Source organism: Oncorhynchus mykiss, chromosome 11 (assembly GCF_057628025.1).
Source record: "Oncorhynchus mykiss isolate SJ-2025 chromosome 11, ASM5762802v1, whole genome shotgun sequence".
NCBI classification, from domain to species: Eukaryota; Metazoa; Chordata; class Actinopteri; order Salmoniformes; family Salmonidae; genus Oncorhynchus; species Oncorhynchus mykiss.
Genome location: NC_143032.1, coordinates 13,806,371 through 13,833,138, shown reverse-complemented (window position 1 = coordinate 13,833,138; position 26,768 = coordinate 13,806,371). Strand labels below are relative to the sequence as shown.

Genomic DNA, 26,768 nt, shown 5'->3' with positions numbered 1-26,768 from the left:
GAAACATTCAAAAAGGTATAATTTTTAGATAAAACTATACTTAATATATCAATGTCACCAAATAAGTTATTAAAACATGCTGATTTGTAAGGAAGGTCTACAGCAGCCTCAGCAGCACTCTATAGGGTAGCACCATTGTGTAACCGGAGAACAGCTAGCTTCTGTCCTCCTCCGGATACATTGACTTCAATACAAAACCTATTTTTTGTATTTATTTTACATTCACTTAGCTAGCAAATGCCGCTAGCTAGTTTAGCCTACTCATACACCCGGCTCAAACAGAGAGGGATACTATGTTAGCTAACTGGCTAGGACTATCTAACACTGGAACTCTTCCAAGTCAAGGTAGCTTTTGGTTTTATTAATTTATTGCCACTGGGGCCTGCCAGTGTAACTGCTAAACTGCTTGCTGACTGTACACTGTACTGCATGATTGTAGAGGGCTTACTAACAAGTTAGTTCTAGTGGTTCTAGTTGACTATGACGTGACAACGATGTAGGCTGTGTGTAGCGGTTAGCAGTGATGATGGCTTGGAAATGTTACTTTGCCTGGTCACAGACAGCTGATGTGTGGTGCACTGAAGTCCACAAGCGAAGGGAAAAGGTGAGAGGAGGAGAGCACATAGACAGTTGTGAGAAGGAATTATACAATGAGCAAAGTGATCATGCAGTTTTTATGTGGCTGCTATGAAAGTGAACTGTTTGCGTGTGATCAGGGGTGTATTCATTCCACCGATTCAGTTGAAAAACCTTTCTTAAACGGAAACAAACGGAATTTGTCCAATAGAAACTCTAATTTGCAATTGTTGGACTAATGGACTAATGATTACACCCTAGATCAGCTAGATGCAGGCACCTACGTTGTAAACCTTAATTTATAGGCTAGGTTGTTGCAACCTCATCATGGGTACAGGTCAAATTTGAGTATTATGTAGTAGCCTAAACCTATCAATGTTACATTGAGCTGGGTGAATGGAATATGAATGACAGTCATCCATTATGGTGTAATGCTGATCATGTAAAAAAAGAATCCTCCCTCATCTTAAGCAGCACCGACCGCCACTGCTCTCGAGATGGTCTCAGTTCGGGTTCGCTTCATGGGGTCTTTTGAGGGGTCTGAGTTCCTGTTCACACTGCACTAAAAATTACGTAAACCGCACTGAGTTCTCAAAAATTGTCTGAAAGGGACCAAGTGTGAAAACACCCTAAGACAGCGGAGCGGAGGTTCCGAGACAATGTACACGTGAGTCCTCTAAAAGTCACTGTTGTCTCTGGAGAGGCAACAACTAACGTGGCGTGGCTGCCTGTTACACCCAATCTGAACACAACATTCTGTGCCCCACATGTTCCCTCTCCGAGGATTTCAGAAGCATATTGCCTCATTAACACACACCAACGCGCAGTCACACCAACACAAAAGGAAAATGTTGTCCTTGTAATCCAATCATACTGCATCTGTGGCAGAATGTTCATGGATTGTAAAATAGTACATAAATTGTACGTTGTGTATGTCAATGTGTGTGCCTGTTTATTGTGTGTGTGTGTGTGTGCCCTCTCAAGGTTTAGACTGGAGGTCTGTTAGGATTTGGGTTGCTAATCGTGTTATAAGAGTCAGAGAAACATGCTGCTTTCCTTTGATAGGAAATACAACTTGTAGCTATATTGGGATTTAAAAATGATACAACAAGGCTTAAATTACATTCTAGATTGTCGATTACTGCACACCAATCATTTTAACAAACGGAAGGCAACTGAAACCACAGAAAACCCATGTGTTTCCCTCCCTTCAAACATAAAGAATAACATCTTATGGGCAATCTTGCCAGCCTGCCACTTGAGTTCTGTATGATTGCAGGGGTCAGTGTTCAGGGACAGAAGTACAGTACCTATTATAGGCCAGTAGTTGTATTTCACAGAGCTGGAGGCAGAGACAAAGGTATATAAGTGCTATAGCCAGTGACGGAAGGGGTCTAGTTCCTCCTATGATGACCTCAATGGGCTGTCAGTCAGCATGTAATTCAGTCAGCATGTCAGTCAGTCAGTCAAAATATCAATCAGTCAGCATGTAATTCAGTCAGCATGTCAGTCAGTCAATCAGCATGTCAGTCATCATGTCAGTCAGCATGTCAGCCTGTCAGTCATCATTTAGCATGCCAGTCAGTCAGCCAGCATGCCAGTCAGTCAGTCAGCATGTAAGTCAGTCAGCATGTCAGTCAGTCAGCATGTCAGTCAGTCAGCATGTCAGTCAGTCAATCAGCATGTCAGTCAGTCAGCATGTTAGTCAGTCAGAATGTTAGTCAGTGAGCATGTCAGTCAGTCAGCATGTCAGTCAGTCAGTCAGTCAACATGTCAGTCAGTCAGTCAGTCAGCCAGTCAGCATATCAGTCACTCATTATGTCAGTCAATCAGTCAGCTTGTCAGTCAGGCAGTCAGTCAGTCAGCCAGCATGTTAGTCACTCAGCATGTCAGTCAGTCACTCTGCATGTCAGTCAATCAGCATGTCAGTCAGTCAGCATGTCAGTCAGTCAGCATGTTAGTCAGTGAGCATGTCAGTCAATCAGCATGTCAGTCAGTCAGCATGTCAGTCAGTCAGCATGTCAGTCAATCAGCATATCAGTCAGTCAGCATGTTAGTCAGTCAGAATGTTAGTCAGTGAGCATGTCAGTCAGTCAGCATGTCACTCCTCAGTCACAGAACCCCCCCCCCCCCATCCCACTTGTATTGATGTGGAGAATGTGCCATCCCAGTGATGGATCCATCTGTGACTTAGCTACAAGAGCGAGCAGCTAGTCATTGTGAGTAAAGAGAGAAGTTGAGAAAGTGAAAACTAAGTGATCGTCAGGACCCAGAGTTTTTTGCCCTGATGTTTGGCAGGGTAACATTCATCAACAACCTTCTGTTAGTGAGTGGGAGGAGACCTGCCAGCTCAATTCATAACAGCATTCTTCTACGGAAACTCCCCACATGAAAAAATACTATAGTTCACTATGGTATAAATACTATAACATTCACAGTAGTGTTTTTGCAGACGAAAGTCTAATGTCCGAAAAAACACTACAGTGAATACTGTACTATTTGCTGTAGTATACTGTACTATAGCATAGCGTTTACAGTTAACTATAGTTAAATGTATTGTAGTAAAATAAAACTGTAGTATATAATATATGTAAGGATCGACGCTGGTAGACGAGAAGCAGGTACAGGGAGCGAACATTTAATTGAATACGGACATGATACAGAACAGGAATAGCGTCTGGACAGGGAAAAATCAATGCTGACACGGAACAAACTGAGGAGCACACAGATATAGAGGGTGTAATCAACAAGGTAATGGAGTCCAGGTGAGTTCAATATTGCGCAGCTGCACGTAATGATGGTGACAGGTATGCGTTATGAAGGGAAGCCTGGCGCCCTTGAGCACCAAAGAGGGAGAGCAGGAGCAAGCGTGATACTATAGTAATTAATGTAGTGTTTTTGCAGACTGTGGTATATTGTAGTATTTACTGTAGAGTTTTCTTGGACTGTAGTATTTACTGTAGTGTTTTGGTGGACTGTAGTATACTGTAGTATTTACTGTAGTGTTTTGGTGGACTGTAGTATAATGTAGTATTTACTGTAGTGTTTTTGAGGACATTACTGTAGTATTTACTGTAGTGTTTTTGCAGACATTACTGTAGTATTTGTGTTTTACTGTATTTGATATATGTGGAGGCTTTCTCCTTGAGGAAACCTACTAGAGAAATGCTAAAAAAGCTCAACTTCCATAACCTGTAGGTAGGTAGGACTTGGGTCTGAACAGATAGTTCAGAGGTTTTGCTCTTGTCTAAAGCCTGCAGAGATATATGGTGTAAACTTGGCATGTAGGTTTCTATGGGGGGGCAAACTGCGATATGGGGGAGGAGAATGAGCAGGGTATATGCAAATTAAATACTGTAGTGTTTACTATAGTTTTAAAAGTGTTGTGTTTTTGCGGACATTAGTGTCATATTTACTACAGTGTTTTTTGTGTGGATAATACTGTAGTATTTACTATAGTATTCTACAGTATACTACAATATTATATAGTAAGTACTACACATGTTAGAGGGATACTACAGTTGTGTATGCTACAGTCTTCTACAGTTTACTACAGAATACTATAGTAAGTACTGTAGGATTCTATAGTCAGCTGTAGTATTTGTTTATGTGGGTCTGGTGTACAGATGGATCCACATGTCTTGTTTAAATGACTATATACTGCATTGAGCAGTACAGAATGGTGTCAGAATCACGAGGGGAATCACGAGGGGTAGGTTAAAGTAGTGGAAGTAGTGATTTTGCTGCAGGATTATTTGCACAACTGGACTGCAGGTTGTGTAATATGTCCAGGGAGTTGGACTCCCATCTCCTGGAAAAACCTAATCCTTAATAAATACACCAAACTCAGTTAAAGCAAACACACATGTATTGGTCTTCAAGGAATCACTTTAAAGAAGCCAGAAGCAGATTAGAAAAAGCGGAGAAATCACTCAGCCCCATCATCCAATTGTTGTTTTGGGTTGTTGTGGATAGCTAATTAATCCACTAAATCTCCTTAAACCTATTGTTATTAACCAATGGATTTTTTTATTTGATCAAATTTTTACCATTTTATCAAATAGCCCTCCAAACTCCCAGTAATGAGCAGTCTGTGAAAGCCAAGTGGGATTCCCTTTGTGAAACGTTATGCTTGGGCACACTGTGTAGGAGTTCGGAGGGAGGCAATGGGGGATTAGAAGTCAGGCCGAAGTCAGAAGTCAGGCCGGTACTGGAAACCCAAATGGACAGACAGTGGGAGGGAGTCTAAGACCAGAAGAGGCAATGGCAGAGGGGAACAGTTTGTGTCAGAATCTGGTTTAGCGCTGCCTACTCAGGACAACACATTGCCCCAGACGGAGGTTCAATCCTCAGGTCTGCCCTGATGGCTGTCACTTTCACCTCTACATTTCCCCTCACAGCTGTCTCTAAAATATGAAAAGAGAAATTAAGAGAAAGGGGGGATCATTTCACACCTACAATAGGAGCTGACAAGGTGATGAGACCCTTTGGCATCTGGAACAGTACTCTAGTGCTGAAGCCTAAATTAGTCTATTGTATCGACCACTGGGTAAGTCACTACAGACTCAGTTACCTGCAAACTACTATGGAATAAAATTTGTGCTAATGGAAAGTTGAATGTCTTGTGTGCTTTATACCTTTCACGGTAGGCCATATAACTCATGCACACTTTCTCTTGGATACAGTTGGTTTGGTGGGCTCATGCATCGGATGAAAACTGGTGAGGGGGAACTGAAGAACTACTGTATTTCAGGATACTAAACCAGATAAATCTCTGGTAGGAAATATGCCGACATGGACAAAACATAAATATAAATAAAAACAACAAGGCAAGCCTACATGGTAATGTTTAGGGTTGCAAAGCTACCGGTAATTTACCAAAGTTACCGGATCTTCCGTAATTTTGGTAATTAACAGAAAATCTGTGGCAATCTATCAGAACTTCGGTAATTTATAACTTTGATAATAATAACTATTCAAAAATGTATTAATGTATAGTTTTAATTGTTTATATCTGCGTACATATTGCCCATGAGTGTCTAGTAGATAGGCCTTATGGTTCAAGAGAAAATACCCTATTAATAATAAAACAGAATCTAATCAACAATTGCATGATTTTTTATTGACTTTTTTCACAATTGCCTCCAGTTTGACCCCAAAACACTGACAACTGAGATAGTAAAATAAATACAAAAGTGTGTAAAATTATATAAAGGATATTTCATGCTAAAACCTTCATATTAAACACCAATGGTATAATGATGATGTTTTACAGCTTTGTCATTCATTTTTTGGGGGCAAAATCATATTTTTTATTAATTTCATTTATTTGTTGTGATAAGGCCACGAGAGATAATTACAGACACCTGTGATAATCTGAAGTACCCAAAAGGGCCACTAGATATTTTGTGATAGATTACATAAAATCCTTGAAATATCCCAAAATTCTGGTAGTTTTGTCACGCCCTGATCTGTTTCACCTGTTCCTGTGATTGTCTCCACCCCTACAGGTGTCACTTATTTTCCCCAGTGTATTTATCCCTGTGTTTCCTGTCTCTCTGTACCAGTGTATTTATCCCTGTGTTTCCTGTCTCTCTGTGCCAGTTCGTCTTGTATGTTTAGTCAAGTCAACCAGCGTGTTTTTCCCGTAGTCCTTTTCTATTCTCTTCTTATAGTCCTCCCGGTACTGACCCCTGCCTGACTCTGGACTACTTTCCTGCCTGCCTGATCATCCTGCCTGCCCTGACCTTGATTCTGCCTGCCCTTCGGTACCTATTGGACTCTGGATCTGGTTTTGACCTTTTTGCCTGTCCATGACCATTCTCTTGCCTTTTGATTAATAAACATTGTAAGACTCCAACCAATTGCCTCCTGTGTCTGCATCTGGATCTTGCCTTGTGCCTTGATAAGTTTAGTGGTAAACTTGGAAGGTTTCCAGTAATATACCCGCCCTTTTTCAAGCCTAATAATGAGTATTAGTGATAAAAATGCCATTAGTCACTTCCACATTGGATTTCACATCCAAATAATACATATTTTCATACAGATTTATCAGGACAAGACAGCTAAATGATCCGAGACACTGAATACACAGTAGATTGAAATGTGGGGGGAAAGCTTCCTGTTTCGATTATATACATTTGATAACAGACATATGAAAAATGCGTGGGGCAACGCACAATTGACCTCGTCCGGTTTGGCCGGTAGGGATATCCTTGTCTCATCGCGCACCAGCGACTGTGGCGGGCCGGGCGCAGTGCGCACTAACCAGGTTGCCAGGTGCACGGTGTTTCCTCCGACACAGGAGGAAGGAGGAGCAGTAGCGATGAGACAAGATAGTAACTAGTAACAATTGGATGCCACGAAATTGGGGAGAAAAGGGGGTAAAATCCCCCCACCCAAAAAAGAAAGAAAATGACTTAAGCATCTGGTTGAATGTCAAAAGTAATCTTTCATCGAGTTCAAGCAAAACCTTCAAAAGTAACTTGTCTCAGTAACTTGGTAATAATATATATTTGTATTTATATTGATCGATATGGCTCCTCCTGACTATAAAACACATCAAGGGGCTCTGTGAGCTAAAATATAAACAAATGGCCTATTGATTAGCTTTTCATGTAAATATTCCCAAACAGAGCTTGAAAAACATTCATTTCTTAATATATATATTTTTTTCCCAATTTAAAGTTCTTGTTTTTCAATCAACCAACAAAACACATTCCACATTCACAGATGTGACAAACTTAATAAAAAAAACTAACAATAATAATAAAAATACAATAAACATAATAAAAAATAATATATATTTATATATATAAAAACTTGCAGCAGCACTATCAAGGTTCTTATTAGCTATTTCCAGCCTTAGTTGAGATGACGAGCAAATAATTCGTTTTTACAGAACCTTACACAACATGTATCTGCTCATTTCCTTAATCACCACATTCACTCTGTCCAATTTGAAATATAGTTGAGTAGTGGAGACCAGAGTCTATCAAACTTGGGCGGTCTCTTGCGGAGGTCATAAGTGAGGTTTTCAAGAGGGAGAACGTCAACAATCTGGTCAATCCACATTTTAGAAGTATTAGAGGCCCACAATAGAAGAATACATTTCTTAGCAAAGTATGTAATAGTCATAAACACATTTTATCTGTCAGGATCAAGAACAAAGTCCTGCTGGGCATTGAGAAGATAGATACACGGGGTCATATCAAACTGTACATCTAGTATTTTCTGTGCAGCAGTATGTATAGATTGCCAAAATCTGGCAATCTCTCTACAGCTCCAAAATACATGCATATAGGTTCCTCTTTCAGAGGTACATCTTTTACAGTTTGGAGAAATGTCTGTTTTCATTCTGTTTTCATTCATTCTCGTCCAGGTGCCCCGCGTTGACGGTTCTCTTGTTGTTGATGTCAGGCAAAGCATTTTCCAGGGTTGTCACCTTGCCCCCTATCACACTGAGCTGAGAGTTAATGCCATCTAATTTGATGTTGAGTTCTGTACGTTGGGATCTCAGCTCAGAAAGGATGACAGAGTGCGAGGTGGTCTTTTTGACAAAACCTAAATGAGTTTGAACTTGGAGTGGAGGTCAGATTAAGAATTGAAAACTACTTATGCGGAGCTCTTAGTTCATGCGGCCATCTCGTTCAAGGGTCACGTGATCCCCCGATTTTTAAATTGTTTAAATGTTTTATTTTATTGGCTGGCTTCCAGGTTAAATGGGCATTGTGTCAAGAAGCAGTGCAGCTTGGTTGGGTTGTGTTTCAGGAGATGCATGGTTCTCAACCTTCGCCACTCCCGAGTCCGTACGGGAGTTGCAGCGATGAGACAAGACTGTAACTACCAAGTGGATACCGCACACCAATGTGTTGGAGGACACTTCGTGCACCTGGCGACCGTGTCAGTGTGCACTGCGCCCGGCATGCCACAAGGGTCGCTAGTGCTTGATGGGACAAGGATATCCCTGCCAGCCAAAACCTTCCCAAACCCGGACGACGCTGGACCAATTGTGCGCTGCCCCATGGGTCTCCCAGTCGCGGCCAGCTCCAACAGAGCCTGGACGCGAACCCAGAATCTCTAGTGGCACAGCTAGCACTGCAATCTGAAGGACATTCTGACTGGCTTCAGAAGAAAGAGGTCTATGGAAAATAAATGCCACTATGTGTGTCTGTGTTAAATGTCTTCACGGGTCCAACTGACCTGAAATTCCAAGATCCTAAATTTGGACTTTTGTCTCAGCTCTGGGTCTCTGATATAATTTCCACAGTCTCGGTTATGTGCAATTAAAATTGATTTACAGACATGAGCCGATTGGACCTGTTCTCTGATCGTTTAATGTTTGTTTGATGAGAACTGTGCAAGCTTGTTATCTATGTCAGCTAATTGCAACTCAATAAAACGTATAGCTCATGTCCAGCTGACACTGGTTCCAGCTGCTCACCTCACGTGCACCTGCTGCTGAGGAGAGAGAAAGAAAGAGAGAGCAAGTAATAGGAGCCTTTGCCTAGGATACTGTTGCTTGTGAAGATGGAGTTATTTTCATTGAAGTAAAACTAAAGTTACGGAAGAATATTGTAATGGACAACAATATTGCACAGCCAAATGGACTGTGTGCAAGTCACTGTTCAGGTTTGATGCAATTTTCATTTATTTATTTTCGTATTTATTAGCAACTGTTTAGTCATTAATAGTAAAAATTATTATTATTATAGGCCTGTTGTAAAATAAAAAGCATTTGCCTATTGCTGTCATTTGTTGGGTAGGTCTACGGTAGGCAATCAACTTTGTTGATAATAGCTGCAATATAGGCCTGTTCAAAAACTGTTTTTGAGGATTTCATTCTGTTGAGCCATTTTCCTTGGCCAAATGAAGTTCCAGCTGTAATGTCGTGTATGCCGTAATATAAGAGAATTATCGATAGGCTGCCATCCGTTCTTCTTGCTAACGTGCAATCATTGGAAAACGAAAACGACCTACGATTAAGATTATCCTATCAACGGCACATAAAAAACTGTAATATCTTATGTTTCATAGAGACGTGGCTGAACTTTGATACGGATAACATAGACCTGGCAGGATTTTCCATGCACCGGCAGAACAGAGAAGCTACGTCTGGTAAGATGATGGGTGGGGGTGTGTGCATATTTGTCAATAACAGCTGGTGCGCAATGTCTAATATTAAAGAAGTCTTGAGGTATTGCTTGCCTGAGAGAGAGTACCTTATGATAAGCTGTAGACCACACTCTCTACCAAGAGAGTTCTCATCTATATTATTGCTCACCCAGAAGCGGCGCTCCTAGTTTCTGGGGACTTTCATGCAGGCAAACTTAAATTAGTTTTACCAAATATTTACCAGCATGTCTCATGTGCAACCAGAGGAAAGAAAATCCTAGACCACCTTCACTCCACACACAGAGATGCATACAAAGCTCTCCCCCACCCTCCATTTGGAAAATCTGACCATAATTCTATCCTCCTACAAGCAAAAACTAAAGCAGGAAGTACCCGTGACTCGCTCAATACGGAAGTGATCAGATGACACGGATGCTACACTACAGGACTGTTTTGCAAGCACAGACTGGAATATGTTCCAGGATTCATCCAATGGCATTGAGGAGTACACCACCTCAGTCACCGGCTTCATCAATAAGTGCATCGACGACGTCATCCCCACAGTGACCGTACGTACATATCCCAACCAAAAGCCATGGATTACAGGCTAGAGCTGCCACTTTCAATGAGCGGGAGACTAATCCGGACGCTTATAAGAAATTACAACCAGCTGTTCTGGATAACCGTATGATAACGCTCTAGGTAGCCGATGTGAACAAAACCATTAAACAGGTCAACATTCACAAAGCCGTTGGGCCAGACAGATTACCAGAAATGGTACTAAAAGCATGCGCAGACCAACTGTCAAGTGTCTTCACTGACATTTTCAATCTCTCTTATTACTGAGTCTGTAATACCTACATGTTTCAAGCAGACCACCATAGTCCCTGTGCCCAAGGAAGCAAAGGTAACCTGCTTAAATGATTATCGCCCCGTAGCACTCACGTCGGTAGCCATGAAGTGCTTTGAAAGGCTGGTCATGGCTCACATCAACAACATCATACCAGACATCCTAGACCCACTCCAATTCGCATAACGCCCCAACAGATCCACCGATGACGCAATCTCAATCACCCTCCACACTGCCCTTTCCCACCTGGACAAAAGGAACACCTATGTGAGAATGCTGTTCATTGACTACAGATCAGTGTTCAACACCATAGTGCCCACAAAGCTCATCACTAAGCTAAGGACCCTGGGACTAAACACCTCCCTCCGCAACTGGATCCTGGACATCCTGACAGGCTGCCCCCAGGTGGTAAGAGTAGGCAACAACATGTCTGCCACGCTGATTCTTAACACTGGGGCCCCTCAGGGGTGTGTACTTAGTCCCCTCCTGTACTCCCTCTTCACCCACGACTGCGTGGCCAAACACGTCTCCAACACCATCATTAAGTTTGCTGACGACACAACAGTGGTAGGCCTGATCACAGACAACGATGAGACGGTCTATAGGGAGGAGGTCAGAGAACAGGCAGTGTGGTGCCAGGACAACAACCTCTCCCTCAATGTGAGCAAGACAAAGGAGGTGATCGTGGACCACAGGAAAAGGCAGTCCGAACAGGCCCCCATTAACATTGATGTGGCTGTAGTGGAGCAGGTCAAGAGTTTCAAGTTCCTTGGTGTCCATATTACCAACGAACTATCATGGTCCAAACACACCAAGACAGTCGTGAAGAGGGCACAACAAAACCTTTTCCCCCTAAGGAGACTGAAAAGATTTGGCATGGGTCCCCAGATCCTCAAAAGGTTCTACAGCTGCACCATCGAGAGCATCCTGACCGGTTGCATCACCGCCTGGTATGGCAACTGCTCGGCATCTGACCGTAAGGCGATACAGAGGGTAGTGCGTATGGCCCAGTACATAACTGGAGCCAAACTTCTTGCCAGCACCTGTGTAATAGGTGGTGTCAGAGAAAGCCCATAAAATTGTCAGAGACTCCAGTCACACAAATTATAGACTGTTTTACCTTCTAACGCACAGCAAGCGGTACCGGAGCGCCAAGTCTAGGACCAAAAGGCTCCTTAACAGCTTCTACCCCCAAGCCATAAGACTGCTGAACAATTAATAAAATCGCCACCGGACTATTTACATTTGCCCCCCCCCCCCCTTTTGTACACTGCTGCTACTTGTTGTTTATTTTCTATGCATAGTCACTTCACCCCTACCAACATGTACAAATGACCTCAACTAACCAGTACCCCTGCACACTGACTCAATAGCGGAACCGGTACACCCTGTATATAGCATGGTTATTGTTATCCTTATTGCATTACTTTAACTTTAGTCTATTTTGTAAATATTTTCTTAACTCGTCTTGAACTGCACTGTTGGTTAAGGGCTTGTAAGTAAACATTTCCACTGTGCTACTCGGGAGCCCCATGTGAGAACACATAACAGAAAAAAAGACTCCATCTACATGCAGTGAACATGTTTCGTGTTTGCGGTAGAGTACAAGCCCACTGCACTGCAGCTACGAGTGCACTACTCTGTGACATTGGAAGATAATGTGACACACGCTGCATGTTAAACCTGTTTGTGCGTATGGTACGGTGGTCAACCCTGTCCCTTCCCCTCTCCTCTCTCCTCTCCACATACCTGGTGTCAACCCTGGCCCCTCCCCTATCCTCCCCTCTCCACGCACCTGGTGTCAAACCTGTCCTCCCCTTCCCTCCTCTCTCCCTGTACCTGGTGTCAGCCTCATCCCCTCTCCTCTCCATTCCATTCCATACCATTCTCCTCTCCATTCTCCTTTCCTTTCCATTCTCCTCTCCATTCTCATCTCCTCTCCATTCCCCTCTCCATTATCCTCTCCATTCCCCTCCTCTCCACGTACCTGGTGTCAGCAGGATGACCGAGGTGACGATCAGGGAGCAGATGACCAGAATGACAAGCAGGGCGATCGCAATACCCTTCCAGTTCCTCTGAGGAGGGTTACTCCCCACCAGCTCCTGGAAACACAAAACAGACAGAGAGAAATACACGGTCAGAGACAGAGAAAGAAAGGAGAGAGAAAAATAGGAGAGGAGAGTGAACAAGAGAAAGGTTGTAGTCGTAAGATGGAGAGTAAAAGAAGGAAAGGGAAAAATAAACGAGACGTGGGTAAGGGGTAAGGGAGAGAGAAATAATGGAGTGATACTGTCTGTTAGTATAAAGAGTAGGGGGGAAGAAAAGGACAGAAAGTGAGAGAGAACAATGGAAGAATGAATAAAATAAATGGAAGGAGTAGGAAAGAAAGGTAGAGAACTCAAATTGATGGGTCTGTCAAGGACGAGTGTGAACTACAGAAACAACAACATGAATTCTCAAGGAGAATTGCCACAAGCAAAATGCAGGAGGAGGAGTGGAGGAGGGGGGATTATTAAATGAGGCAAGGAGTCAGCAGCCATCACTGGCAAATGAATGTGACAGATAAAAATTGAGCTTTTGGATCATTGGTGACTTTGGTGGGGGAACGGGGCCAAGAGGCTTTTTGCTAGAAAAATGATTTCAAATCAGTTGAGTTTTAGGAGAAAACTTGAAACAATGAAACAAGTAAAGTTACACAGTAGGTTTAATATTGTTTTAAGTGCAAAATTAAATTGAAAAGTAATAAGTATCAATATCGAATTTGATAAATGGTCTCTGCAGGGTATGGAGGGAGTTGAATGAGAAGAGGGTTTTCAACCTTTTCCTTTTTGTCACAAAAGACTATACAACCCATGTTATTGAGGATTTGGTGAAGAAATGTATTTCACCAGTAGACTTATGCTGCAGCAGCAGCAGCAGCCACAACGAGTCCCCACTCTCTGAGGGTGTCTCAGGGGGAGTCAAAAAACCCATTTCCATTTCACACCTCACATATAAGCACCCCCTATTTTACTTTAGAACAGCAGCAACAACAACAACAACAACATGGCATACATCAACCACACCTGTCAAAAATCGCACTCAAAGATGAAAGAAAGTTGGACATTTCTACAGTTCAGCTCCAACAAACACAACAAACAGAACATCCAAGCTAGGAGTAATTATTTGAAAAGGATATTGAAAGCCTAAAACATCAAAATAGCTGGATTAATAACTTTTACATTTGTTTACAGTGGGGGTGGGTAAAAAGACCTGAGAAGATGGTATGTAGCTAGTACCTTTGGCTAAGGTCTTAATTAAGAGAAACTACAAACCACACACACACACACGCTCTAATGGACTAGAGTGGTCTGGTCTATGAGGTAAGCTTTTTAGTGACCTCCTTTGCTCAATTGAATGGAACGGCAGACATCATTAGATAAGAGCAGCAGGGGCTTTTTACCACACCGCCCAGTACACACCCTCATTAAAACCAACAACCTGTTTTCCCACAATCCCTGGCGGTGCTCCGGCGAAACGGGGGTGCTTTCGCAGGGGTCACTGCCGAGGGCTGGTCACAGCAGGCGGGAGGAGAGTTAGTGGACTGTGACGTAAACAACCCCACAAACAGAGCCAGACACATCCCTTATCAACAAGTTTATACAAATGGTGTAGCCTACTAGTGAATCATTTGCCTGGCAATCCTGCAAAATAACAATAATCATGAGCTATATAGTCCAATATGTTTGGTTGGGTGAGTGTCATGCAGGGAGAACAAACAACTGAGGCTCAGTGAGGCTCTTTTAAACAATAACATCGGCCACTTTGTGCCAGCATGAGAGGACAAACATCACTCTCTTTTGGAGTGTCCACAACAGATTTGGGATTTTACATAATACCCAATATAATAGACCTGCACTCATTGTAACACCTACACAGTAGCACTCAATTGTAACGCACAATTGTAACACACACACACACACACACACACACACACACACACACACATTGTATTGTAAACAGCTAGCGAGAAGTCACAGCTGACTAACCAAACACATCAATATACAAAACGCTAGTGGGGCTACGATGCTCTGACGCTGCAAGGACAATTATTGATGTTTTTAATCATGATCATGACTGCTGCGTGGAGTAGGTCCCCTAGTATAATGTTTCCATGGGTATGCTCTCTTGTGGAAGTTGTCCACAAGTTGCTGATTGGTAGAACCTAATTTAACTTGCAAATATATTTGTCAAGCGCATCACTTTTGCACGCTTGAGTCAACATGTGACTGTCATTAGGTTTAATTGTGTTTCGGTGCCAAGCGATAACAGCCAAAACAGAGTAACATTTTTAATTGCTTGAAGATATTGATCAGCAAGGTTATCTGAAAGAAGAAACATATGTTCATCTCTGATTAGTAGTGAGTGTTTTTTTGTGTCATATTTATATGTGTATGGCATTCATGCAATCTAATTAACATCCAATCAAATAAAATAGGTAAAGGAATACATACTCTAACATGACCAAAAGTATGTGGACACCTGCTCATCGAACAGCTCATTACAAAATCATGGACATTAATATGGAGTTGGTCCCCCCTTGCTGCTATAACAGCCTCCACTCTTCTGAGAAGGCTTTCCACTAGATGTTGGAACATTGCTGCTATAACAGCCTCCACTCTTCTGGGAAGGCTTTTGACTAGATGTTGGAACATTGCTGCTATAACAGCCTCCACTCTTCTAGGAAGGCTTTCCACTAGATGTTGGAACATTGCTGCTATAACAGCCTCCACTCTTCTGGGAAGGCTTTTGACTAGATGTTGGAACATCGCTGTGGAGACTGGCTTCTATTCTGCCACAAGAGCATTAGTGAGGTCAGGCACTGATGTTGGGCGATTTGGCATGGCTCGCAGTTGGCGTTCCAATTCATCCCAAAGGTGTTTGATGGGGTTGAGGTCAGGGCTCTGTGCAGGCCAGTCAACTTCTTCCACACCGATCTAAACAAACCATTTCTGTATGGACCTTTACTTTGTGCACGGGCATTGTCATGCTGGAACAGCATTCCAAAATTGTTCCCACAAAGTTAGAACCTCAGAATCGACTAGAATGTCATTGTATGCTCTAGCGTTAAGATGTCCCTTCACTGGAACTAAAGGGCCTAACCCCAACCATGAAAACCAGCCTCAGACCATTATTCCTTCTCCACCAAACTTTATAGTTGGCACTATGCATTGCGGCAGGTAGCGTTCTCCTGGCATCCGCCAAACTTAGATTTGTCTGTCGGACTGCCAGATGGTGAAGCGTGATTCATAACTCCAGAGAAAGCGTTTCCACTGCTCCAGAGTCCAATGTCAGCGAGCTTTACACCCCTCCAGCCGACACTTGGCATTGCGCATGGTGATTTTAGGTTTGTGTGTGGCTGCTCGGCCATAGAAACCCATTTCATGAAGCTCCTGACAAACAGTTATTGTGCTGACGTTACTTCCAGAGGTAGTTTGGAACTCGGTAATGAGTGTTGCAACCGAGGACAGCACTCGGTTGCAACATGCTCACAGAATGGCGGTCCTGTTCTGTGAGCTTGTGTGACCTACCATTTCGCGGCTGAGCTGTTGTTGCTTCTAGACGTTTACACTTCACAATAACATCACTTACAATTAACCGTGGCACCTCTAGCAGGGTAGAAATTTGACAAACTGACTTGTTGGAAAGGTGGCATCCTATGACGGTGCCACATTGAGAGTCACTGAACTCTTCAGTACGGCCACTCTACTTCCAGTCTTTGTCTATGGAGATTGCATGGCTGTGTGCTCTATTTTATACACCTGTCAGTAACGGGTGTTATTGAAATAGCTGAATCCAATCATTTGAAGGGGTGTCCACATACTTTTGGTCATGTAGTGTACCATCACAGCATTAGTTAACTATGATCAAGGGACTTCACTGACATGTTGTAGGCCTAGACTAATTCATATGCAACCGCCTGGTGAAAGGTGCATTGTAATTCTGAGGAGAGAGTGCGTGAGGTACACGGAAACATTTGCCTACATATGAATCTAAAATCTCCAGTGGAACAGCTGCAAGATACTCTGATTCTTCCCAGCCTATAGCCAATATCAGTTCATCTCCTTGTCAAATAACATAAAACAAGCTATGTAACCTTGTTCCTAACCGCTACCTAAGCCAAACCAGAACTATTGTGTCTGGAATGCCTTTGCAAAGAAATAGGAAATGTACAGTGTTTCCTTGACACAAATGCCAGAGTCAATGCAATAAACCAAAAATACACCAATGCAATTTTCATGTCTTATTGTCCTTGTGTCACACGTCACAGATTTGTTCATGCAACCGAACACACCAATTTCTTTATACATTCAAAGTCATTTACACTCAATGGAATTCACACTTCACAGTCGCCGCCTCGGGCTTTGTGATCTCAAAGCATCAAAGAAAGACATAACTTCACTAGCTCAGTCTATTTTCCCGTCTATCTGTGGGAGAGGAGGGGCACAATTTATTCCTGTTGCACTCCTGTGTGTCTGAAAACGATGTTCAAAGGTATCTGGGAAGCAGGTCGTAAATACTTAGCAAAACCCTGTGAACAGCCTGGGAAGGACCAGAAAATGATTTTGTGAAGATAAGCTGTGTCGTCCATCTCAAAGAGCATGCAATTTGGTGGCAATTTTCCATTTAGTTGGAAAATAAGATCCCACATTCATTCTAAGGCTGGAATTGGACAAAATAGCAGTCGTTTTGAGCCTGCCTTTCAGTCACCTCCTGGAGAAAAATCCCATTTTCAGTCCATTTGCTCGATCCCTTCATTCTCCTGTTCATCGGTTAGCATGTGGACTTCATCAGAGGGCTCCCATGAGTAGAAACATTACCTTGAACCTTTTAGCCCCTGAATGGTTGTATTTTATGCTACAGAACAGACATACCGAAGTTCAAAACAGAAATAGCAAAGGAAATGGTGTAACACATCCAAAGCTCTATTTAGAGTCAGCTTATGCATAATTAACCCACATGAAAATGATTTGCTCAAAGTGAATGGTTTCCTGTTTCTTATTGTCAACCATCAAAGTATTTTCAATAAGATCATCATCTAATGAATTAAAATGTTTCTTAAGAAAGGTTTACAATTAAACAGTGCATTCGCAATGTATTTAGACCCCTTCCTTTCACCCACATGTTGTTACGTTACAGCCTTATTCTATAATATATTAAATAAATAAAAATCCTCATCAATCTACACACAAAACCCCATAATGACAAAGAAAACACAGGTTTGAATTAGTTTTTTTTGTAAATTTATAAAAAAGAAAACAGAAATAAATACCTTATTTACACAAGTATTCAGACCCCTTACTATGGGACTCAAAATGGAGCTACATACTAACAGTCCTTCCTCCAAAAGACTGGATTACATTTTTATGAAAATCCCCAGAATCATGTTCTTTTTTTGTTGCAATTTGTGTTTCCGGTTGTGGCACACCACATAACCACTTCCATCAAAGAATTCAGAATATGATCACATACAGTGCACTCGGAAAGTCTTCAGACCCCTCGACTTTTCTGCATTTTGTTACGTTACAGCCTTACTGTATTTTAAAATGGATTAAATAACACATTTGCCTTATCTACACACAATACCCCATAATGACAAAGCAAAAACAGGTTTTTAGGAATGTTTTCACATTTTTTAAAACAGAAAAACCTTGTATCCGTACGTATTCCAACCCTTTGCTATGAGACTTGAAATTGAGCTCAGTTGCATCCTGTTTCCATTGATCATCCTTGAGATGTTTCTACAACTTGATTGGAGTCCACCTGTGGTAAATTCAATTGATTGGACATGATTTGGAAAGGTACACACCTGTCTATATAAGGTCTCACAGTTGACAGTGCATGTCAGAGCAAAAACCAAGCCATGAGGTTAAAGGAATTGTCCATAGAGTTCTGAGACATTTCTGCAGCATTCAAGGTCCCCAAGAACACAGTGGCCTCCATCATTCTTAAATGGATGAAGTTTGGAACCACCAAGACTCTTCCTAGAGCTGGCCACCCAGCCAAACTGAGCAATCGGGGGAGAAGGGCCTTGGTCAAGGAGGTGACCAAGAACCGATGCTCACTGACAGAGCTCCAGAGTTCCTCTCTGGAGATGGGAGAATCTTCCAGAAGGACAACCATCAGCACTCCACCAATCAGGCCTTTATGGTAGAGTGGCCTGATGGAAGCCACTCCTCAGTAAAAAGCACATGACAGCGCACTTGGAGTTTTTGCCTTGTCAATATGGGGTATTGTGTGTAGATTGATGAGGGATTTAAAAAAATCCATGTTAGAATAAGGCTGTAACGTAACAAAATGTGGAAAAAGTCAAGGGTCTGAGTACTTTCCAAATGCACTGTAATTCTGCCATTTCCAGTATGGAAAGATTCTTATATGTAGAATATCTATAACGCTATATCTGATTTCAACAGGCGCTGTCTGAAATGATTTGCCATTAAGGACGAAGAGAAATAAACTTGCAAAAGATAGTGGTCCCCTTCAAGGCTGATAAATGGAGCCTTTGGCTTCGATTTCTCTGAATGTGACGATCCATAGATGTGTCTCATTAGGTGGGTGCAGGCAACACAAAGAGTATTAAGCCCTGACCAGCCATTTCCAACAGGGCCTCTGGAACCCTCCCTTAGTGATCAATACACAGTGTCCCCTTTTTCATTTACTGGTTACCTAATCTTTTCACAAATCTCACAAACTCCTGGGACTCTTGAGACAGTTCAGCAAATTTCTCAGTCTCTAGAAAGTCCGATCACTTCCGACACCAATGTAATGAAACAGGCAGGGAGCAGGTCTCGAACCCTCGACCTTCGAGCCCCGGCGCGCTATCGACTGTGCCGCAAAAGCATGCTTGTGCGGCTCGTCGATTTCCGTTCTTATAAACCCAGGGTCGTTACACTACATAAGGCAATCACACTATGAGTGCCCAAGACCTTGTGAGCTCCCGGAGCATGGCGGCAAACCTTCCTGATCGTTCCTCTGATATCTGCAATTATTATAATGATTAGCACAATTATCTGGGAGTACATCTGCACTGGGTTAATGAGGAGGTGATTAGAGGTGACGGAGGTGACTGTGGCGAGTAGAGAAGAGACAAGTCAAGTCGACTATGTTCTTGACAGAAGGTTATGTAAACATTTAAAGGCTGTGAAGAAATCAATGCAAGGACATGAAGAGGGAGCAAACAAAGCAGTGTAGACCTGAATTGAGACCTGAATGCAGACCATATACAACGGCAACTAACTTCTTTAGAAGTTTAAAAAAGCATACTGGGGTGATATACAGTTGAAGTCGGAAGTTTACATACACCTCAGCCAAATACATTTAAACTCAGTTTTTCACAATTCCTGATATTTATTCCTAGTAAAAATTCCCTGTTTTAGGTCAGTTAGGATCACCACTTTATTTTAAGAATGTGAAATGTCAGAATAATACATTTGTTGTCCGTCAGCCATTTTGCCACAACTTTGGAAGTATGACTGGAGTAATTGTCCATTTGGAAGACCCATTTGCGACCAAGCTTTAAGTTCCTGACTGATGTCTTGAGATGTTGCTTCAATATATCCACATAATTTTCCTACCTCATGATGCCATCTATTTTGTGAAGTGCACCAGTCCCTCCTGCAGCAAAGCACCCCCACAACATGATGATGCCACCCCGTGCTTCACGGTTGGGATGGTGTTCTTAGGCTTGCAAGCATCCCACTTTTTCCTCCTAACATAACAATGGTCATTATGGCCAAACAGTTCTATTTTTGTTTCATCAGACCAGAGGACATTTCTCCAAAAAGTACAATCTTTGTCCCCATGTTGCAAAACATTTTTTATGGCAATTTTGGAGCAGTGACTTCTTCCTTGCTCAGGTTATGTCGATATAGGACTCGTTATACTGTGGATATAGATATTTTTGTGCCTGTTTCCTCCAGCATCTTCACAAGGTCCTTTGCTGTTGTTCTAGGATTGATTTGCACTTTTCTCACCAAAGTACATTCATCTCTAGGAGACAGAACGCGTCTCCTTCCTGAGCGGTTTGACGGCTGCATGGTCCCATGGTGTTTATACTTGCGTACTATTGTTTGTACAGATGAACGTGGTACCTTCAGGTGTTTGGAAATTGCTCCCAAGGATGAACCAGAATTTTTTTTCTGGGGTCTTGGCTGATTTCTTGATTTCCCCATGATGTCAAGCAAAGAGGCACTGAGTTTAACCAGTTAGAGCTCTAGGGGCGCTATTTCATTTTTGGTTAAAAAACGTTCCCGTTTTAAGCGCGATATTTTGTCACGAAAAGATGCTCGACTATGCATATTCTTGACAGTTTTGGAAAGAAAACACTCTGAAGTTTCAGAATCTGCAAAGATTCCAGAACTCATTCTACAGGCGAAACCAAGATGATGCATCACCCAGAAATTAGCAGAATTTCTGAAGCTCTGTTTTCCATTCTCTCCTTATATGGCTGTGATTGCGCAACGAATGAGCCTACACTTTCTGTCGTTCACCCAAGGTCTTAGCAGCATTGTGACGTATTTGTAGGCATATCATTGGAAGATTGACCATAAGAGACTACATTTTCCAAGTGTCCGCCTGGTGTCCTGCGTCGAATTCGGTGCGCAATTGCCAGCTGCTTCTACTTTACCATTTGATTCAGGGGAGAAAGCATGTGTCCAAGAACGATGTATCAATGAAGAGATATGTGAAAAACACCTTGATGATTGATTCTAAACAACGTTTGCCATGTTTTCAGTCGATATTATGGAGTTAATTTGGAAAAAAGTTCGCGTTTTGAGGACTGAATTTTCGGATTTTTTTTGGTAGCCAAATGTGATGTATAAAACGGAGCTATTTCTAATACACAAGGAATCTTTTTGGAAAAACTGAGCATCTGCTATCTAACTGAGAGTATCCTCATTGAAAACATCAGAAGTTCTTCAAAGGTAAATTATTTTATTTGAAGGCTTTTATGTTTTTGTTAATGTTGCGTGCTGGATGCTAACGCTAATGCTAACGCTAAATGCTAACGCGAAATGCTAACGCTAGCTAGCTACTTTTACACAAATGATTGTTTTCCTATGGTTGAGAAGCATATTTTGAAAATCTGAGATGACAGTGTTGTTTACAAAAGGCTAAGCTTGAGAGATGGCATATTTATTTCATTTCATTTGCGATTTTCATAAATAGTTAACGTTGTGTTATGCTAATGAGCTTGCTGATAGATTTACACAATCCTGGATACAGGGGTTTTTTCATAGCTAAACGTGACGCAGAAAACGGAGCGATTTGTCCTAAACAAATAATCTTTCAGGAAAAACTGAACATTTGCTATCTGAGAGTCTCCTCATTGAAAACATCTGAAGTTCTTCAAAGGTAAATGATTTTATTTGAATGCTTTTATGTTTTTTTGTGTAAATGTTGCCAGCTGAATGCTAATGCTAAATGCTACGTTAGCCATCAATACTGTTACACAAATGCTTGTTTTGCAATGGTTGAGAAGCATATTTTGAAAATCTGAGATGACAGTGTTGTTAACAAAAGGCTAAGCTTGAGAGCTAGCATATTTATTTCATTTCATTTGCGATTTTCATGAATAGTTAACGTTGCGTTATGGTAATGAGCTTGAGTCTGTATTCACGATCCCGGATCCGGGATGGGGAGATCAGAAAGGTTAAAGGTAGGCCTTGAAATACATCCACAGGTACACCTCCAATTGACTCAAATGATGCCAATTAGCCTATCAGAAACTTCTAAAGCCATAACATAATTTTCTGGAATTTTCCAAGCTGTTTCAAGGCACAGTCAACTTAGTGTATGTAAACTTCTGACCCACTGGAATTGTGATACAGTGAATTATAAGTGAAATAATCTGTTTGTAAACAATTGTTGGGAATATTACTTGTGTCATGCACAAAGTAGATGTCCTAACCAACCTGCCAAAACTATAGTTTGTTAACAAGTAATTTGTGGAGTGGTTGAAAAGCGAGTTTTAATGACTCCAACCTAAGTGTATGTAAACATCCGACTTCAACTGTACATCAGCAGTGAGTGGTTAGCTCTCAAACTGAAGCATATCTTAAATCTGGGGAGCTTTGCACATGTCATGGAAAAAAAAAAAAAAATTCATAGAATATTAAGTGTGGCTGGGATCCTGTCATCAGAACAGGCCCAGAATATTCTACTTACTTGTATTCATCCAGTCAATTAAGAAAAATATATTATTTATAATGACGGCCTAGAGCCTGGGTTGTCTCCCAGAAACGCATCATTGGGCCTGGGGACTGGGCCTTTCTGCCTGTGGTGCTATGACTTCTGGGGGTCTGCCTCAGCCTCACTCCCTCTCCTGGGTGGGTAAGGACATTGCGCCTCCCCCCAGAAATCCTTTAACCAGGATTTTTAGAAAACAAGCACATTTGTAGAAAGTTAGCAGAATTTTGCAACCCTACCTAGGAGTGATGTGTGTGTGTTTGTGCGGGTGTGCGCTCTCTCCTGTATGATTAGAATACCAAATCATCCTAAAGCATGCATTTCAATCAGATGGAATAAAGAGGAAACTCATAATGAACGCTCAAATAATGCATGGAAATAGCTGTTATGTAGGTGGCTGGTGGGCATGGAGAAGCTGTAGGAGGGAGAGGACTACAGGAACCCTATTGAGAGAGACATTGTACGAATAGATATTCTTGGGATTACACAGTATGTCAAAGGAGAGAGAGAGAGAGAGAGATCAAGCGCTAGAAGCTATCCAAGATCTTTTGCACCATCAGAGGAACCCAAAATCCCAAACAAATAAAACACTAGCACAAGATTGACAGTATGCTTCAAATTTAGAGTGTAACCAATCGGGTAAGCAAACCCAGGTCATCTGCTGTTCATCATCAAAATATTTTGCCAAAACTGTGGCAAACCTAAAGTACACCCTCCATAATATCTACCAGGGTTATTAACTTTAAAAATGTTGGTTACGTTAATCAAGGACTTCGTCAGCCTAACAATATCTTCAAGGGTAGGTATACAGCAAGTGTCTTAATTTGAAACAGCATCATTGGGAATAATGGCAGTGGACGAGTGGTTCCATGAAGCCAGTAGTAATAACGTCAGCGGCAGGGCCTGCAGCAGTTTGGAGTTAGATACTACAACCACTCCTGCTACTGTAGCTTAGCTATCACGCCTGCTCCCACTCACCCTCCATGGCACTCGAAGGCGCCAGGCTCCCGAGCATTACGCACTACTGACACCATTATTACGCACACCTGCCTTACCCCGTCACGCGCATCAGCGATTATTGGACTCACCTGAACTCAATCATCTCTGTCATTACCTCCCCTATATTAGTCTGGTTCCCAGCTCTGTTCCCTGCTTCAGCATTAATTGTTTGTCGTTTTGTACCTGTGTGCTGGCACTGTTCTTGTCTTGGTCTTTGTCTGTTTCCTGATTAAATGTTGACTCCCCGTACCTGCTTCTCATCTCCGGCGTCGGTCCTTACATTAGCATAAGCTCTGAATCAGGCCTTATTTAATGTTGCGTGATATTGCTGGTAGCAGCTGGGCAAAGTGACAAAAAAATAAAAGTATCTGCAGTCATGTAAGAGCCAGTAAACAAAGTTTGTGACCAAATAACAAGTGAGGTACATAAAGTTAGAGGAGAGAGAAAGTAGCATTAACAGTGTACAACAGGTTAATTGTGAAGGGTAGTAGTGAAAAATGACATCTTTTGGTATCGGCGATGATTAATGTTATGGCCGATGAAAGGTAGTATTTACATTTGGCAAAGCAGAGCGGTGCAGTGATAAGTGTCAGTACCATTGGCAGTGTAATATCAATACAAAGAACAGTGCTTTCTGTGTTGACCTTATAGCCACACAGCAGTTTGTCCATATCAATATTCAGGTTTTGCAGTGCCTGAGCAAGAGGAGAGGTGCAATATGCAGTCCTCCTGCATCCTTGTGTTTCACAGTTCAGGCAAGGGAACTAATCCTCAAAAACAGAGGCATTGTTTTCTTCCCATTTCAACTTTCTCAGACCTGCGCAGCTAGCACATAACATTTTGAGAACCAGAGAACAAGCCGATATATTGTGACGATATTGTATTTTTCTAGTCTATTGGCTATTGACCTTTCTTTATCGGCTTTGCCGATAATCCCTCTACATAGCAAAGCTGCTGCTATGCTAGCCTTTCGTCTGTGGTGTTAGCTAGCTAGCTATATTAGGATAGCTGGCTAGACAAAAATGGTGCTAAGATATCAGATAGGAGCTAATAGCCAATGTAGCTAGCTAACTTTAGCTGGTTATCATTTTAAACATGCACCATTTTCGTCAACAAGCCATCTGACTTGCGGTGTAAGGTTAGCTATTTACTGGTGTGCTGATCTGACCAGCTGCAATCTTATCTGTAAATTGACAATTGATAGTCAGATTAGATTATTTTGGTAATAAGAAAGTGTTTTAAAATGCCTACATAAAGGTTGACAAAAGGTTTAGCTACCTAAGAATCTTCCAGCATGTTTATGAACCAAAAAAGCTGTAGATCAGCACACGTGTGTGCATTCTCACTTCTCAAACTATGGGCAAATATGAATCATTTAGATGTGCATTGACGTTTCATTTTTTTCCCTACGCTCGGTCTCCTTGTTAGTAAATGTCATCGCCATTGAGCTAGTTCTCATAATAGCAGTAAACAGCACCAAGTGATATGAGCGACGGAGAGAGATGTGAGGAGATGTGAAAGGGAGCGGAGTTACAATCTCGCTCTATCCAATCGTAGCAGTAGGATCAAGTTACAACCCGACAATTTCTTAACAGATAGCTGAACATGCCAATTGTCTATAATCGAGAGGGCAGCCGATTATTCGGCATGGCCGATTAATTAGGGCCAATTTCAAGTTTTCCTAACAATCGTGATTCTGACTTTTTGGACGCAGATTATGGCCGATTAGATTGCAATCCATGAGGAGACTGCGTGGCAGTCTGACCACCTGTTGGCTGCAAGGAGCCAAGGTAAGTTGCTAGCTAGCATTAAACGTATCTTCTAAAAACAATCATTCTTCACATAATCACTAGTTAACTACACATGGTTGATGATATTACTAGGTTAACTAGCTTGTCCTGCGTTGCATATAATCAAAGCGATGCCTGTTAATTTATCATCGAATCACAGCCTACGTCAACTTCGCAAAACGGGTGATGATTTAACAAAAGCACATTTGCGAAAAAAGCACAATCGCACAAAAGCACAACATCAATGCCTTTCTTAAAATCAATACACAGAAGTATATATTTTTTAAACCTGCATATTTAGTTTAAAAAAATGCATGTTAGCAGGCAATATTAACTAGGGAAATTGTGTCACTTCTCCCCTAGCGTTCAGTGCAAGCAGATTCAGAGTGTATGCAACAGTTTGCATGTCATGACTTCAAGCCTATGAATGCCCGAGATTAGGCTGGCAATACTAAAGTGCCTGTAAGAACACCCAATAGTCAAAGGTATATGAAATACAAATGGTATAGAGAAAAATAGCCAACGTGTCATAATTCCTATAATAACTACAACCTAAAACTTCTTAACTGGGAATATTGAAGACTCATGTTAAAAGGAACCACCATCTTTCATATGTTCTCATGTTCTGAGCAAGGAACTTAAACGTTAGCTTTCTTACATGGCACATAATGCCCTTTTACTTTCTTCTTCTCCAACACTGTTTTTGCATTATTTAAACCAAATTGAACATGTTTCATTATTTATTTGAGGCTAAATATAGTACATAAATAAAATCTTTAAGTTAAAATAAGTGTTCATTGTTCATTAGGTATTGTTGTAATTGTCATTATTACAAATATATATATATAAAAATCATCCGATTAATCGGTATCAGCTTTTTTTGGTCCTCCAATAATCGGTATTGGTATCGGCGTTGAAAAATCATAACCGGTTTTCCTCTAGTCCTGACATCTGAAAACAAACCAAAAAATCACGATCCTGGAAAATGCTTGTTTCATAAGCATCTACTATCACAAATCATGATGTTACGTTGGACCCTTTTGCAATGAATAGATGTTATTTTAGATTCTCTAACTAACAGTGGTGCCTATATGATCTTCCATACAGGCTTGACATGCTGGAGTGATGCTTCTAAGTAAATGTTGTTGATCAGTAAGCTAATATAAGTTCCACATGGAAACAACCTTACAACCTGTATTTAAATTTAAATA

At 41.6% G+C, this 26,768-nt stretch overlaps 1 protein-coding gene and 1 non-coding gene across 4 annotated transcripts in view; both read right to left on the bottom strand.

Annotated features, from left to right (window-relative positions):
* dpp6a (dipeptidyl-peptidase 6a) overlaps window positions 1-26,768 on the bottom strand; it is a 359,154-nt gene that overhangs the window by 91,788 nt on the left and 240,598 nt on the right. For all 3 annotated transcript variants that reach the window (XM_036934924.2, XM_036934926.2, XM_036934925.2), the window contains one exon: window positions 12,528-12,642. In XM_036934924.2, coding sequence (XP_036790819.2) covers window positions 12,528-12,642 — 115 coding nt within the window. The remainder of the gene's footprint in view (window positions 1-12,527; window positions 12,643-26,768) is intronic.
* LOC118937473 (U7 small nuclear RNA) lies at window positions 3,708-3,764 on the bottom strand. The gene has a single exon (XR_005034812.1). It is a non-coding gene; the product is annotated as a U7 small nuclear RNA (small nuclear RNA).